The 15,814-nt window shown below is 47.0% G+C and overlaps 1 protein-coding gene across 1 annotated transcript in view; it reads right to left on the bottom strand.

Moving 5' to 3' along the window:
* Positions 1-15,814, bottom strand: part of cped1 (cadherin-like and PC-esterase domain containing 1) — a 289,359-nt gene that overhangs the window by 254,024 nt on the left and 19,521 nt on the right. The window contains exon 2 of the mRNA XM_086009209.1: positions 10,767-10,953. Coding sequence (XP_085865335.1) covers positions 10,767-10,953 — 187 coding nt within the window. The remainder of the gene's footprint in view (positions 1-10,766; positions 10,954-15,814) is intronic.

Raw genomic sequence — 15,814 nt, 5'->3', positions numbered from 1 at the left:
ATCACTGTTAAACCCCCTAAAACTTTAAGACTTGTTGAAAGAGGTGTAACTGGGTTTTTAACAGTGTACTGACTGCTGAACAACCATTCTAGCCCTGAAAAACAAATGTTATATTTGTGGAATGTCAAATTTTTCCATTATGATTAAGAATTACAAGTTTTTAATATAATTTTTTTTTAAGTTTGTTGTTTATGATATTTCAGCTTCTACCTTAATCATATGTGTATGTCCCCATCTTTAATCCACTCTCTAAAATTTATAAAAAGTAAATTAGAATCTGTGCATTTTACTTTCTCGTTTGCTGTCTATGAGAATTCTTCAATGTGATTGGCTGCTTAGCCAGCTTAATGACATCACTGCTGCTGGACGCTTAGGATTTGTTTGATTTGGCGCCAGATTAAAACAAAGGTCTGGACAGCTGAAATCGAAGCCACAGAGATCACTAGATCTTTGTGGGCAGCTTTTATCGAGGTCAGTGGTGAGCGCCGTCGATTCGCCGCTGACCACAAATTCCGGGCCAATAAGTTTATTCTTAACTTGGTGCAGCATCACTATGGCACCCTGCAAACACTCAACCTTTCACCTCTTTTACACATGCAGATCATATCCAGATTGCTTCAGGGCAGGTTTTGTTGTTGGCACTTGAATATGCTTCTAATGTAAAACACAAATCCTGCAAGTTGTGCCCCAAAGCCCACTTCCAACACAAGCTGCTTCCATGTTAACTTTTCGTGGCCTCACACAAGATGGCAGGTAGGCAGGTACATTCTAACAAATGTGCCTTTTCCATTTCTATAAGGATCTACCAATATAATAGCTCTGCTCTGAGTGACAGCAAACAAGCAGATGTCTCAAAGCAGCCTGACACTCACTCCACCTGGTGCAAGCACAAGTTCAGGTACAGTCAGGTTTTTACCCGGATGCAATCCAGCTCTGTCGTACTGTGCTGGTGGGACTTTGGGGTTGGCTGCGTTCTCTTTCCCAGTTGTAACCATGTTGTATTCTCCCTCCCCTTCCCTGTACTAGGCCTGGATTGTGCTATCTCCTTCTCACTGGAGCAAATTAGGGACCTCTGTTACAATGTTACACCATATAAATAGTACAAAACTAGAATCATACAGCACAGAAGGAGGCCATTCAGCCCATTGTGCCTATGCCAGCTCTCTGAAAAAGCTACCAATTAGTCCCACTCCCCTGCTCTTTCCCCATATGTTTCCTTTTAAGTATTTATCCAATTCTCTTTTGAAAGTTACTATTGAATCTGCTTCCACCACCTTTTCAGGCAGTGCATTTCAGATCATAAGAGTAGATAACTGTAGGGGAAGTGCTTTAATTTTATAAGTATTTGCTCTTTCATGTATCACAAAGTTACTCTTGTGCTCAAACTCAAACAAACTGGGACCTTAAGTAGGTCCTGAAACAACCAACCAATCAGGATGCCAGAATAAGAATGTAATGTAAAAGAATTAGGACAATAGCAGTTTAAAAAAAATTGTCCTCGACATGTGAGCAATGCTGGCGGGCCGGGGCTGTAGTTATCATTGAATCATAGAATAGTACAGCACAGAAGGAGGCCATTCAGCCCATCGAGTCTGTGCCGACTCTTTTGAAGAGTAATCCAGTTAGACCCTCTCCCCTGCTCTTTCCCCATATTTCTGCAATTTATTCTCCTTCAAGTATTTATCCAATTACCTTATTTACTAGCCTTAGCTGCCCTGCGAAGGCGGTGGTACCTCCCCTTGAATCACAACAGTACTATTGGTGATGGGGCTTCCATGATGGCGTTTAGTAAGAAACTCCAGGATTTTGACCCAGCGACGACGATGAGATGACAGTAGCTGTCCAAGTCAGGATGGTGTTTGACTTGCAGGGGAACTTGCTGGAGATGGTGTTTCCTTAATCTTACTGCTTTTGTCCCTCTAGATCATGGGGTTGTGGACCTGGGAGGTGCTGTTGAAGTAAGCTTGGTATGTTGCTCCAGTATATCCTGTAGATGGTGCAGCTACTGTACACTGGAGGAGATGAATATTGAGTTCAGTGGTGGAGCGCCGATCAAGTGTGCTTCTTTGTCTATGATGATATTGATCTCCATCTCAATTCATCATGCTCTCTCTCCTCGGAGTTCACTAGCCTCCTATCCACCTTAATCTCTCCCTCCATATTGATATGCCTATCAATTAGTCCAATAAAAGGCGACGAGTTAAGAACGTAACTGAAGGTTTTTATTGGCTAAATAACAGAGCCCACCCTCGTGGGTGATCCGATCCAACAGGGAGGAATACTAGCCAGTCAGCTACCTTTATACCTGGGCAGGTAATGGGCGGAGTCGGAGGTGGTCAGCCCAGGTATAACAGTGCGACAAGAGGCGACCTCGTGTAGTGATGTGACAGTGAGAACAGTGAGAACAATATACAGTGATAACTATAACAGTGGTTTACCACATTCACCCCTTGTTTAGATTAGAGTCCGGCGGGGTGAAGTGTATTACCAGCTCTGGTATGTCAGTCTGTCCGGAGGCTTCGTTAGCCTCTCCGATCGTCGCAGCGGCGGTGTTACATTATCCGGTGTTAAAGCTGGTGTCTGCGTAGTCGGCAAAGGCTCGTGGGGTTCCGGCATGCCGTCTACCTCGGCTGGACTCGGGGGGTTGGGAGGGGGGGGTGAGGGTGCGAGGTCGCGTAAGGAGACAGTGTCCTCCCGTCCGTCTGGGTAAGCCACATAGGCGTACTGGGGATTGGCGTGCAGGAGGTTCACCTTCTCGACCAGGGGGTCCGTTTTATGGGCCCTCACGTGCTTTCGCAGCAAGACGGGTCCCGGAGAGGTCAGCCAGGTTGGTAGGGTGGTTCCCGTAGTCGACTTCCTGGGGAAGACAAACATTCGAGCATGGGGGGTGGTGTTAATGGCAGTGCAAAGTAGTGACCGGATGGAGTGCAGCGCAATCGGGAGGACCTCTTGCCAGCGGGAGGTTGGGAGGCCCTTAGACTTTAAGGCTAAGAGGGTGGCCTTCCATACCGTCGCGTTCTCTCTTTCCACCTGGCCGTTCCCTCGGGGGTTGTAGCTGGTGGTCCTGCTTGCTGCAATACCCCTCTCCAATAGGAACTGACGGAGTTCCTCGCTCATGAAGGAGGCGCCCCGGTCACTATGTATATAGTTCGGGAACCCGAACAAGGCGAAGAGTTTGTTCAGGCATTTAATGACCGTGTTACTGGTCATGTCTGGGCAGGGGAAGGCAAAGGGGAAACGGGAGTACTCATCAACGATGTTGAGGAAGTACACATTACGGTCGGATGACGGTAGGGGCCCCTTGAAGTCGATGCTCAGACGCTCGAAGGGGCGGGTGGCCTTGATCAGGCTTGCTCTGTCCGGCTTATAGAAGTGCGGTTTGCACTCAGCACAGATCTGGCAGTTCCTGGTCATGGTCCTGACCTCCTCGATGGAGTATGGCAGGTTGCGGGCCTTAATGAAATGGTAGAGTCTGGTGACTCCGGGGTGGCAGAGGTCATTGTGGAGGGTCTGAAGTCTATCACTTTGCGCGCTGGCGCATGTAATGCGTGAAAGAGCATCAGGGGGGTCGTTCAGTTTACCGGGCCGGTACAAGATCTCATAATCATAGGTGGAAAGCTCGATTCTCCACCTCAAGATTTTGTCGTTCTTGATCTTGCCCCTCAGCTTGTTATTAAACATGAAGGCAACCGAGCGTTGGTCGGTGAGGAGGGTAAATCGTTTGCCTGCCAAGTAGTGCCTCCAGCGCCGTACTGCCTCCACAATTGCCTGGGCTTCCTTCTCGACCGACGAGTGTCGGGTCTCGGGGCCCTGTAGGGTCCTTGAGAAGAAGGCTACCGGCCTACCCTCCTGGTTAAGGGTAGCGGCTAGGGCGAAGTCGGATGCATCGCTCTCCACTTGGAAGGGGATTGACTCATCCACTGCGTGCATTGTGGCCTTGGCTATGTCTCCCTTAATGAGGGAGAAGGCCGCGCACGCCTCTTCCGTGAGGGGGAAGGATGTGGTTTTCAGGAGGGGTCTGGCTTTGTCCGCATAATTGGGTACCCATTGGGCATAGTAGGCGAAAAGCCCCAGGGTTCTCCTAAGTGCTTTTGGACAGTGGGGGAGGGGTAGCTCCATGAGGGGGCGCATTCTTTCGGGGTCGGGGCCGATGACTCCGTTCTCTACTACACAGCCAAGGATGGCAAGGCGCGCTGTGTTAAACACGCATTTCTCCTTATTGTAGGTGAGGTTCAGCCGTTGGGCCGTACGGAGGAATTTCTCCAGATTCACGTCATGGTCCTGCCGGTTGCGGCCGCAGATGGTGACGTTATCGAGATAGGGGAAAGTGGCCTGTAGTCCGTTCTGGTCAACCATCCGGTCCATCTCCCGTTGGAAAACCGAGACCCCGTTGGTGACACCAAAGGGGACCCTAAGGAATTGGTAGAGGCGGCCATTCGCCTCGAAGGCGGTGTACTGGCTGTCCTCCGGGCTGATGGGGAGTTGGTGGTAGGCCGACTTGAGGTCGATGGTCGAGAATACGCGGTATTGTGCAATCTCATTGACCATGTCCGATATGCGGGGGAGGGGGTATGCGTCCAGCTGGGTGTATCTGTTTATGGTCTGGCTGTAGTCGATAACCAGGCGATTTTTGTCGCCGGTCTTGACTACCACCACCTGGGCACGCCAGGGGCTGCTGCTCCCCTCAATAATGCCCTCTTTCAGGAGTCGCTGCACCTCAGAGCTAATGAAGGCTCTGTCCCCAGCGCTGTACCGCCTGCTCTTAGTAGCGACAGGTTTGCAGTCGGGGGTGAGGTTAGCGAACAGGGAAGGTGGCGGTACCTTGAGGGTGGATAGGCTGCAGGTGTTACGCGGTGGGCGGTTTAACTTTCGCTGGTTGTCGACTGAGTGGGGGGAGGGGTCCACCGTATGCTAGGGTTACACTTTGGAGGTGGGATTGGAAGTCCAGCCCTAGTATGACGGCAGCGCACAGCTGGGGGAGTACGAGGAGTTTAAAATTTTTATACTCTGTCCCTTTAACCGACAATGTCACGACACAGTAGCCGCTGATGTCTGTGGCGTGCGACCTCGATGCCATCGAGATGCGGCTGCGCGTTGGCAGGACGGGGAGGGAGTAGTGGCTCACCGTGTCTGGGTGGATGAAGCTCTCCGTGCTTCCGCTGTCGAACAGGCAGGTCGTGGCGTGGCCGTTGACTTTGATGTCCATCATTGAGCTGGCCAGGTGGTGCGGGCGGGCTTGATCCAGGGTCACGGAAGCTAGGGTGTAGATGAGCGCGTCGTTGTCATGACAAGATGGCGGCGAAGATGGCGGCCCCCGTAGTTCACATGAGGCTCTGTTTAAATCGTTTGCCCCGCACAAAGATGGCCGCCCCTGCTGTTCCCATGAGGCTCTGCAGGCTTCGGCTGCCCCGCACAAAGATGGCCGCCCCTGGTTTTCCCATGAGGCTCTGCAGGCTTCGGCTGCCCCGCACAAAGATGGCCGCCCCTGGTTTTCCCATGAGGCTCTGCAGGCTTCGGCTGCCCCGCACAAAGATGGCCGCCCCCAGGGTTCGCATGAGGCACTGCTGGCTTCTGAGGATTTGCTTCTGCAGGCCTTGGAGAAGTGGCCTTTCTTGAGGCAGGTTTTGCAGGTCGAGTTTTTGGCTGGGCAGCGCGACCTCGGATGCTTCTCCTGGCCGCAAAAGAAGCAGCCAGCGGCCCGATCGGGGTTGCCTGATGTCGGGGCCGGTACCGGGGCTAGCGGGCCCGGTCGGATCCATGATGCAGACGCTGAGGTAGGTCCCGGGGGCAGCGCTGTGAAGGGTGGTGGGGTGGGGGTCGGGCCCGAGTCCCAGGGTCGCGAATAGTACCTGGCAAACGCTTCCTGGTCTTGCTGGGTGGCCTCTAGGGTGAGGGCGAGGGCTTCGGCCTTGTCCAGGTCTATGTCCTTAGCTTCAAGCAGTCTTTGCCGTGTGTAGTCGGAACGTAGGCCTCTCACCAAGGCGTCGCGGACATTGTCTTCCATGTTCGCAGTAGCCGTCACCGCTTTAAAGTCACAGTTCCTGCCGAGTTGTCTCAGCGCTCGTGAAAATTCAGCTATCGATTCTCCTGGCTGTTGCTGGCGAGATCTTAAGAGATGCCTAGTGTACATGTAGTTTACCGGGCTCCGGTACTGCTGTTTCAGTAGGTTGATGGCGTCGTCGTACGTAGTCATGTCCTGGATGAGTGTATATACTCTCGGGCTCGCTTGGGCTTTCAGGACTCTTAGTTTGGATCTCTGAGGGACGACGGCTTCCTCCAGGTACGATTCGAAGCAGTCCAGCCAGTGTTTGAAGTCGTTGGCTGAGTTTGGTGCCTGTGGGTTTAGATCCAGGTATGGTGGTTTCAAGGCTTGCAGCCAAGCCGGCTGGTGTGGCCCGTTGTCTGGAGGCTGCTGTTGCTGTGCTGCTGGGTGAGCTCCTTGCTGTTGCTGTTCATTATCAGACATCTTTAAAATTTAGCCAATAAAATTGATATGCCTATCAATTAGTCCAATAAAAGGCGACGAGTTAAGAACGTAACTGAAGGTTTTTATTGGCTAAATAACAGAGCCCACCCTCGTGGGTGATCCGATCCAACAGGGAGGAATACTAGCCAGTCAGCTACCTTTATACCTGGGCAGGTAATGGGCGGAGTCGGAGGTGGTCAGCCCAGGTATAACAGTGCGACAAGAGGCGACCTCGTGTAGTGATGTGACAGTGAGAACAGAGAGAACAATATACAGTGATAACTATAACAGTGGTTTACCACACATGTAAACTCCCAAACCCATATTCACGGCCACCCCTTCGACCTTGCCATCTCTTGTGGCTGCGCTACTCCCATCGTGTCAATCGCAGATAAGGCCACCTCTGACCTCGTCCTCGTATCGCTCGCCACCTACATCCCCCTTCCACCCCCCCACAACCCTACTGCCTTCTGTGTCCGCCCCTGGAAAAACTCTTTTACAACTGCACTTATGAAATCCCAACTGTCCAGCCTCTGGCCCTCCATTCACCATGACATTTCTGCAGCTATCGATCTGCTCAACCACACCTCACCATCACCTTTGATGCCATAGTCCTTATTAAAACAATTACTGTCTCTCACCCGGGCCGTTCCCCCTGGTACAGCCCTCATCTTCGCTCCCTTAAGTCCAAGGGACGCAGACTTGAACGGATATGGCGGACAACTGGTTTAGCCATTCACTGCCAGATCTGGCTGGACCATATAAAGCATTATCGAGTCCTGCTCTCATCTGTCAAGATTGCTCACTATTCCAGAATCATTCTGGAATGCAACTCACATCCAGTTTCTCTCCAATCTCCCCTCATGACCTCTCTGCGCTCATCTTGTCCATGAGACCCACCTCCTGCTCCCTCGACCCTATTCCCACCAAACTGCTGACCACCCAACTTCCTTTTCTGGCTCCCATGTTAGCTGACATTGTTAATGGTTCTCTCTCCTCAGGTACGGTCCCCCCTCTCCCTCAAATCTGCCATCATCACCCCTCCTCAAAAAATCAACCAATGACTCCTCTGTCCTTGCAAACTACCGCCCCATCGCCACCCTCCATTTCCTCTCCAAAGTCCTTGAACATGTTGTCGCCTCCCAAATCCATGCATGAATGCACATCTTTCCCACAACTCTGTGTTTGAATCCTTCCAATCGGGTTTCCATCCCTGCCACAGTACCGAAACAGCTCTCATCAAAGTCACAAATGACATCCTTCATGATTGTGACAAAGGTAAACTATCCCTCCTCGTCATTCTTGACTTGTCTGCAGCCTTTGATACGGTTGACCACTCTATCCTTCTCCAACGCCTTTCCACCGTCGTCTAGCTGGGTGGGACTGCACTCACCTGGTTCCATTCTTATCTATCTAATCGTAGCCAGAGAATCACCTGCAATGGCTTCTCTTCCCACTCACGCATCGTTACCTCTGGTGTCCCCCAAGGATTTATCCTTGGCCCCCTCCTATTTCTCATCTACATGCTGCTTCTTGGCGACATCATTTGAAAACACAGCGTCAGTTTCCACATGTACGCTGATGACACCCAGCACTATCTCACTACTACTTCTCGCGACCCCGCCACGGTCTCTAAATTGTCCGACATACAATTCTGGATGAGCAGAAATTTTCTCCAATTAAATATTGGGAAGACCGAAGCCATTGTTTTTGGTCCCCGCCGTTCTCCGTTCCCTAGCCACTGACTCCATCCCTCACCCTAACATCTGTCTGAGGCTGAACCATGCTGTTCGCAACCTTGGTGTCATATTTCACCCTGAAATGAGCTTCCGACCACATATCCACAGCATAACTAAGACCACCTACTTCCACCTCCATAACATCGCCCGTCTCCGCCCTCACCTCAGCTCATCTGCTGCTGAAACTCTCATCCATGCCTTTGTTACCTCTAAACTTGACTATTCCAACGCACTCATGGCTGGCCTCTCACATTCTATCCTACGTAAACTTAAGATCATCCAAAACTCGGCTGCCTGTGTTCTATCTCTGTAATCACCTTCAGCCCCACAACCCCCCTCCCCCGAGATATCTGCGCTCCTCTAATTCTGCCCTCTTGGGCATTCCTGATTATAATCACTCAACCATTGGTGACCGTGCCTTCAGTTGCCTAGGCCCTAAGCTCTGGAATTCCCTGCCTAAACTTTTCCATCTCTCTACCTCACTTTCCTCCTTTAAGACGCTCCTTAAAACCTACCTCTTTGACCAAGCTTTTGGTCACCTGCCCTAATTTCTCCTTATGTAGCTCGTTGTCAAATTTTGTTGACTTATAATACTCCTGCGAAGTGCCTTGGGATGTTTTACTACGTTAAAGGTGCTATATAAATACAAGTTGTTGTTGTTGATCTCCCTGTTGTGGCTGCACCCATCCTAACTTGAGCCATGTAGATGGTGGAGAGGCTTTGAGTGGTCAGGATGTGAGCCACTCATCAGAGAATGCCCAGCCTCTACCCTGCTCTTATAGCCATGGTCCCGATGTGGCTGGTCCAGTTAAGCTTCTAGTCAATGGTGGCCCCCAGTATGTTGATGGTGGGGGACTCAGTGATGGTGGTGCCATAGAAGGCCAGGAATAGGTGGTTGGGCCTTTTCTTGCTGGAGATAGTCATTTCCTGGCACTTGTGTGGTACGAACATTACTTGCCACTTGTCAGCCCAAGCCTGGATGTAAGCTGGATCCTGCTGTAGGCTGGCATAAACTGTTTCATTATTGGAGGAATTGTGAATGGAGCTGAACACTGTAGACCTTATGGCAAAGGGAAGGCCATTGTTAAAGCAACTTGAAGCTATTTCTGTGACTTCTGAAAACTAAGAGCCAAGCTACCTTTCCCCCTTTGGTCATGGCAAACTAGTCTTTCAAATATCAAATTTCACAAATACAATCTTCCAGTGTTAAAATTCTTCTAACTGCCTTCCAGGTGCACAGTAAAGTATCTGTAACTGTGTAAACTGTTAGATTTCTGCAGCATAATTATAGGGGGCCATTTTCACCGAATACTTTAGGCACTAAAGAGGTAAAGAGGTGGCCAAGATGAGGTCTTAAGGAGGCACCATCTTGGTAAAGGTGTTGAAGCCAGTGTTAGGAACGGCCGCCTGGAGGCTTGTTAAACAGCTGATTGCCACTTAAAATGCCTGCTAGCGCTCATTAAAGAGGCTGCATTTTGGTGGCTAGTGCTTCAATTAACACCCTTTCCTAACAGCGACCAACTGTTTGGGAGTAAACAATGCATTGATGTCGATTTCAAGCGCTACTTAAAGGGATACTCACCATTTCATGGTCATTGCTGCTGGAGCTGTGACGAGGACCTCAAACGCATCGGGAAACTATCTGGGACACTTTGTCAAGACTTCACCAACACTTGAGCAACATTTATTCTGGAATTTTTTCTGAGAACTTCACCAACAAATAGTAAGTGCTGTGCTACTCCACCTTATAGGAGTCACCAGGGGAAAGGGAGTGATTGGTCACCAGCATCTTGCTAGGGGTCCCCCTTGGTCTGGATGAGGAATGGGAGGAAAACATGAGGCCAGGCAGAGCAGCACCAGCTGCTGCAGGAGAGAAGGCCAGGAGGATGAGGAAGGCGAGGTAGAGTCCTTCCCCCCTGCGGGTACAGGACATCCCTCCTCCTCCTCTGGACCTCCTCCACCAGGACCTCCAGTGCCGCGTCCAAGAACCTGTGCGCCCTCTCCCTAGGTCTCTGAGCCATCCTGCAACGTGCTGCTGTGTGTCAGCCAGGGCACTCCACACCTTCTGTGGAAGTGGGTGCGAGTAGCCTACATATACTGCTCCACAAAAAATGCTTCTAATCAGCAGTTGAGTGCTAAGCCTGCAGGTTTCTGCTTAGTACCTCCAGGCAAGTTCAAATTATGGTAATCAGCAGTTAGGACCAAAATTGTGCGCTAAATCAGGACATTCAAGCAGGCTAGTCTTATTAGCACTGCACCCATTTAGCGCCCGTTTTCACCCTTTGGCCAAAATAACCCCTGTAGACTTTCTCCATGACTTCCCATGCTACAAGTCCTGGGATTTGGCTGGACTATTATTGTTAGCATACATTGGATTATGAAATTTACCTCCCACCAGCTGACCTCTGAGCTGCAGGACCATGCAGAAGGATAGAAGGTCTTCCAAAGAAAAGTTAAAAATAGAACTGCAGAGTTCAGACAGCCTGCTGCTTCGGAACAGACACTCGTTTCCACTGAAAAACTGCAAACAGTACAGCTATAAAATAAACATATTTTCTTACCATTATCTTTGTATCCTTCCTTGTAGCTTGAACCTCCATCAACTTCTGGAGCTAGGACAAGCTCATAACCGTATTGTACAAAAATATGTTGATATAGTCGAAGGTCAGATGCACTAATGGAATTATATCCTCGTAGCACAACAGTTTTCTTGTGATTGTTGAAGGCATTAAATTCTATGGGTTCAATCTGTCAAAGACAAATAATTATTTAGCATTTACTTTAACTTTGAGCTAAAAGTTTATAACCCACATTCTTCAAAATTGTTCATTTCACAATGTAATTTTTACAAAACATTTGTGTTTTAATTATGAAACTACAGGAGAGCAAAATGAGCAAAATTCAAATGTTAAAATATAGGAAGAGAGGACTTAGTGATGCAGTGGACTAACAACCGTCCTTTCACCCTTGGACATTGGGTTTAAAATCAGCCCAGACTGCAGAATACAAATCTCCTCTCTCTGCTGGCTATAAGGGTCCAATCATAGAATCATAGACACTTACAGCACAGAAGGAGGCCATTCGGCCCCTTCGTGCCTGTGCTGGCTCTTTGAAAGAGCAGTCGTGCTTAGTCCTACATCCCGCCTTTTGTCCGTAACCTTGTCCATCTTCAAGTACCTGTCCAACTCCCTTTTAAAGTTATTTATGGAATCCGCTTCCTTCACCTTTTCAGGTACAGTGTTCCAAATCCCGACAACTGAGTGAAAAATGTATTCCTCATCTCCCCTCTAGATCTTTTGCCAATGATTTTAAATCTATGACCTCTGGTTATTGACCCACTCGCCAGAGGGAATAGTTTTCCTCTATCTACTCTATCAAAACCTCTCTATTACCTTGAAAGCCTCTATTAGGTCAAACAGTTTAACAATTTCAACCTCATTATAAGTGGCACAGACCTGCTGTACAAAATTGCCTGTAACATCAATTGGCATACTCAAAAGCCATAGAGACAGCTAAAGTGGGAGTGATAACATTCACAGTGGTGCACGGACACTCTTCTGAGGTCAGGATTAGGTATATTATTGCAGTGAAGCAGAGAGAGCTTTAGTTTGCATCTGACCTGTGCTACATAAAGCCTGGCAGTGCTCAATATTAACACTATATGGTAGAAATTCTGATTGGCAAAGTCATGTACAGTACAAACATTTAAGACACATACATTCTCTTTATGCAGGTATTCACCAATAAAAGGAGAGACTAGGCACTTAAAAAAAAAAAAATCCTATGGATAACACCACGGGAGACCAACTAGTAACATTTAAAAAATAAAACTTGATAAGAGGTAAGTCAATCCCCTTTAACCTGCTATCACTGGTCAATTGAAAGATTGAATAAACCAAGTCTATGAGTTGGGGAGTGGAGAAATGAAAAAAAGCAGAGTGTAGTAAAAGCAAATTCTCCCCTTCCTTAGAAGAAAAGAAATCAACAAACATCTGAGATAAAAAGAAAACTATTTGTAATGATCAAAAGGTAATTATGAATGAGGAAAGCTATTTTCCCCATCTTCGTTCATCCATCCAGAATGGCCCTAAAGTCTCTCCATTGCAACATCTAATTGGATTTTAGGGTTTTTGCCTCCACTACTTCAGCCAGGAGTCTATTCCATGTGTCCTTGCCTGCTCATGTGTGGAGAAGAACTTTCTGATATCAGTCCTTACATGAGTCCTCAATTTACCTTTTATTAGTTTGAACCTATCGCTCCTGGTCTTCCTCTCAGAATTTAATTTAAAGTAATTCACTGGATTTATTTTTCCATTCTTTTTATAATCTTATATGCCTCTAAGATCACCTCTCGGGCAGCAAAGCCCATGTTTTTCCTGTCTTTTCTCATAACTGAAATCTCGCAAAATAGGGAGCAGCCTTGAAGTTCTTCTCTGCACTTCCACCAATAGTTAGATGTTTCTCTTGTGTCTCAGTGATCAGAACTGAACACAATTCTCAAGGTTTGGGCTGAAGAGAGTGCTGTATAGTTTCATCATGATTTGTTCCAACATGTGTTCCACGGTTTTGTCTATGCAATTCAAAATTCTATTGGCTTCATTGATTGTTGCATTATAATGGCTGGACATGTTGAGTATCAAGTATACCTATATTCCCAAGTCCTTTTCTACTTCATCTCTAGTTAACACAACCATTTAAGGAGCATGGGTATTGCCTGATTTTTTTCTTTCCAACGTGCAGTACCAAAGGAGCAATGGTCTAAATCCCACTTCACTAGCTGGTATTGGGTAGAACTTTATAAAATACCACCATCAAGCAATAAATGACCACCATCAAGCAATAAATGACAAGCTCAGCAAGAAATGTGACTTGCAATAAAATCAGAAAATGCTGGAAATACTCAGCAGGTCAGGCAGCATCTGTGGAGAGAGAAACAGAGTTAACCTTTCAGGTCATTGACCTTTCATCATGACTTGCAATGCTGTGAATTGAAGTTGTAGTTGCAATCCAATGCAACAAAGGCAAAATGCATAGGATCATCAGAATGGTAGTCACTATTCAACCAGTTATACTACTCCTGTTGGGTTAATGCAAAGTAGTTTTACATATACAGTGATATAAAACCAGTAATATAACTTAGAAGTCAGGTTGGCAATCTTACTACAGACCAGACTAAAGGCCACGAATACAAGACAACCTCCAAGAAGTAGTCTTGCATCACTTGAATTTCACATCTGGTGCAGTATATGGTTGAATTTATTCTATAACTGCAGTATGGATTACAGCCAGGCAATACTCTACATTAATACAAAAGAAAAATACTGCAGATGCCAGAAATCTGAAACCCCCCCCAGAAAATGCTGGAAATACTCAGCAGGTCAGGCAGCATCTGTGGAGAGAGAAACAGTTAAAGTGTCAGGTCGATGACTGAAGGCTGACAGGTAAGTGTTTTTCTTTTGTTCTCCAGCCACCCGAAGGATGTTTTTGTGGTGATTGGGGCTTTCTGCCTGCTGATCTCCATCAACAGTGAGAAAATTCTGTTCCCGAGGCCTGATACTTTCCTGCCCTTCTGCCAGGGCTAGGCCCTGCCAGGTGATGGGCATATGCCATGGGTGCCCCCAGGCCATATTAACACCGTACTCTGGGGTAGGAAATCTCATTACTTCTGGGTCTGGACAGGTGCAGCACGTAGGTGGGGAGGGGGGAGGGAAGCAGGAAAATCTGTTCACTAGAGAGGTGGTTAGGGGGACAACTTCATTGAGAAACATAAAGTATTAAATGCCAGAAGCAAGTGAATCCAGAATATTATTTTAAGGTTAGTCATGCAAGTAAAACAAGAGGTAAAATAAAAGGGAAAAGCTGCAATGCTGGAAATCTGAAATAAAAACATAAAATGTTGGAATTATGCAACAGGTCCATCAGCATCCGTAAAGTGAAGAGAGATTATGACATTTTGAGTGTGTACTCGGCCTTTTCTCTTTACAGATGTTGACCTACTATTTACTTGCAACATTTTCTATTTGTTTTAAAACAAGAGGATATAAATGTATGTAAGGTAGTCAATTAAACATTAGGAGAGATCAAGATGCTGAGCTTGGTGAGTTGCAATACTAGGAGGGACAGGCCTGATGAACCAGATGGCCTTTTCTTGTCTTTAATTTATTTTCTCGTGTTCTTTTAAATGGTGTTGGAACTTTATAATCATTGAATTTTTGTTGGATGAGAACATGGGGCCAGTCTATTTTCTCTCCAATTCCACCCATCTCCCTCAGAGACCAAAAGAGAAACCCTGCTCCCAAATCGCCATTAAGTCAGCTCCAGGAGGAATGCAGAGGAAACTTGGAAATGATCCACATTTGGATTTTCTTTTACTACAGCAATTTAAGTGAAATCAGAAAATTAATAGTTGAAGAAAAAGGTTGTGTCTTATGTGGTGGCTCGTGGTATTACAGCATCAATATTGTGTCAAGACACTTGTACACCTCAAACTCTTTCCCCTACAGCCCCCATTCCTGTCCCCAATAGCTGAGCCACTGCCTCTTTTTCTCTTACAGTGTTACTAAGTATAAAATTACAGAATTATTTGTAAATAAAACTTCTTGAAGTATTGTTTTTGCATATAACTTATGCTAACCACAGAAGATCAACGCAAATGGGTAGATGAAAGTCTGCACCATTTAAAGAATAGAAAAGAACTTGCACTCTAATTCTGCCCTCTTGAGCATCCCCAATTATAAATCGCTCAACCTTTGGTGGCCGTGCCTTCTGTTGCCTAGACCCTAAGCTCTGGAATTCCCTGCCTAAACCTCTCCGCCTCGCTACCTCTCTTTCCTCCTTTAAGACGCTCCATAAAACCTACCTCCTTGACCAAGCTTTTTGTCATCTGCCCTAATTTATCCTTGTGGCTCGGTGTCAAATTTTTTGTCTTAAAATACTCCTGTGCAGCGCCTTGGAACGTTTTACTACATTAAAGGTGCTATATAAATACAAGTTGTTGTTGTTGTTGCATTCATACAGCATCTTATAATTTCTTGGGATCTGTACTTGGTGGTGTTGGTGGAGGATAGAATGCTAGCCGGGACACCAGGAAAACTCACTGCTCTTCTTCAAACAATGCCATGTTTTCAACCTTCACCTGAACAGGTATAGGGGGCCTTTATTTAACATCTCTTCTGAGAGACGGCTCCATTTACAAATGTAGTACTCCCTCAGCGCTGCACTGGACTGTCAAACCTTGATTATGCACTGAAGTATCAGAGGGGGGCTTAAACCCACCACCTCCTGCTTCAGAGGCAAGAATGCTGCCAACTGAGCCAAGCAGACACTCATTTATTACAAGTAATTAGATCTGATATACTAAAGTTAGACATTTGGTCTCAGATTAAATTAAACACTCAGACACAGCTTGATGCTACGAGTTGTTCGGAAAGTAGAACTATAGATATATGAGAACTGACGCATGTGCACAAGTGTTTATATTAATCCTGACACAGGTTTATAACAAGCTGTGGTGGAGACCACATAGGGACAATAACACGATTCACAATGTATAGCCAATGTTGTTATATGTACGTACTTGGTTGGGTTATCGGGGCAGGGTCCCTTTAAG

The sequence above is a fragment of the Somniosus microcephalus genome, chromosome 16 (genome assembly GCF_052327205.1).
Source record: "Somniosus microcephalus isolate GS21.2 chromosome 16, FLI_Smic_1.0, whole genome shotgun sequence".
NCBI lineage: Eukaryota > Metazoa > Chordata > Chondrichthyes > Squaliformes > Somniosidae > Somniosus > Somniosus microcephalus.
This window is presented reverse-complemented; position numbering and strand designations above follow the sequence as displayed.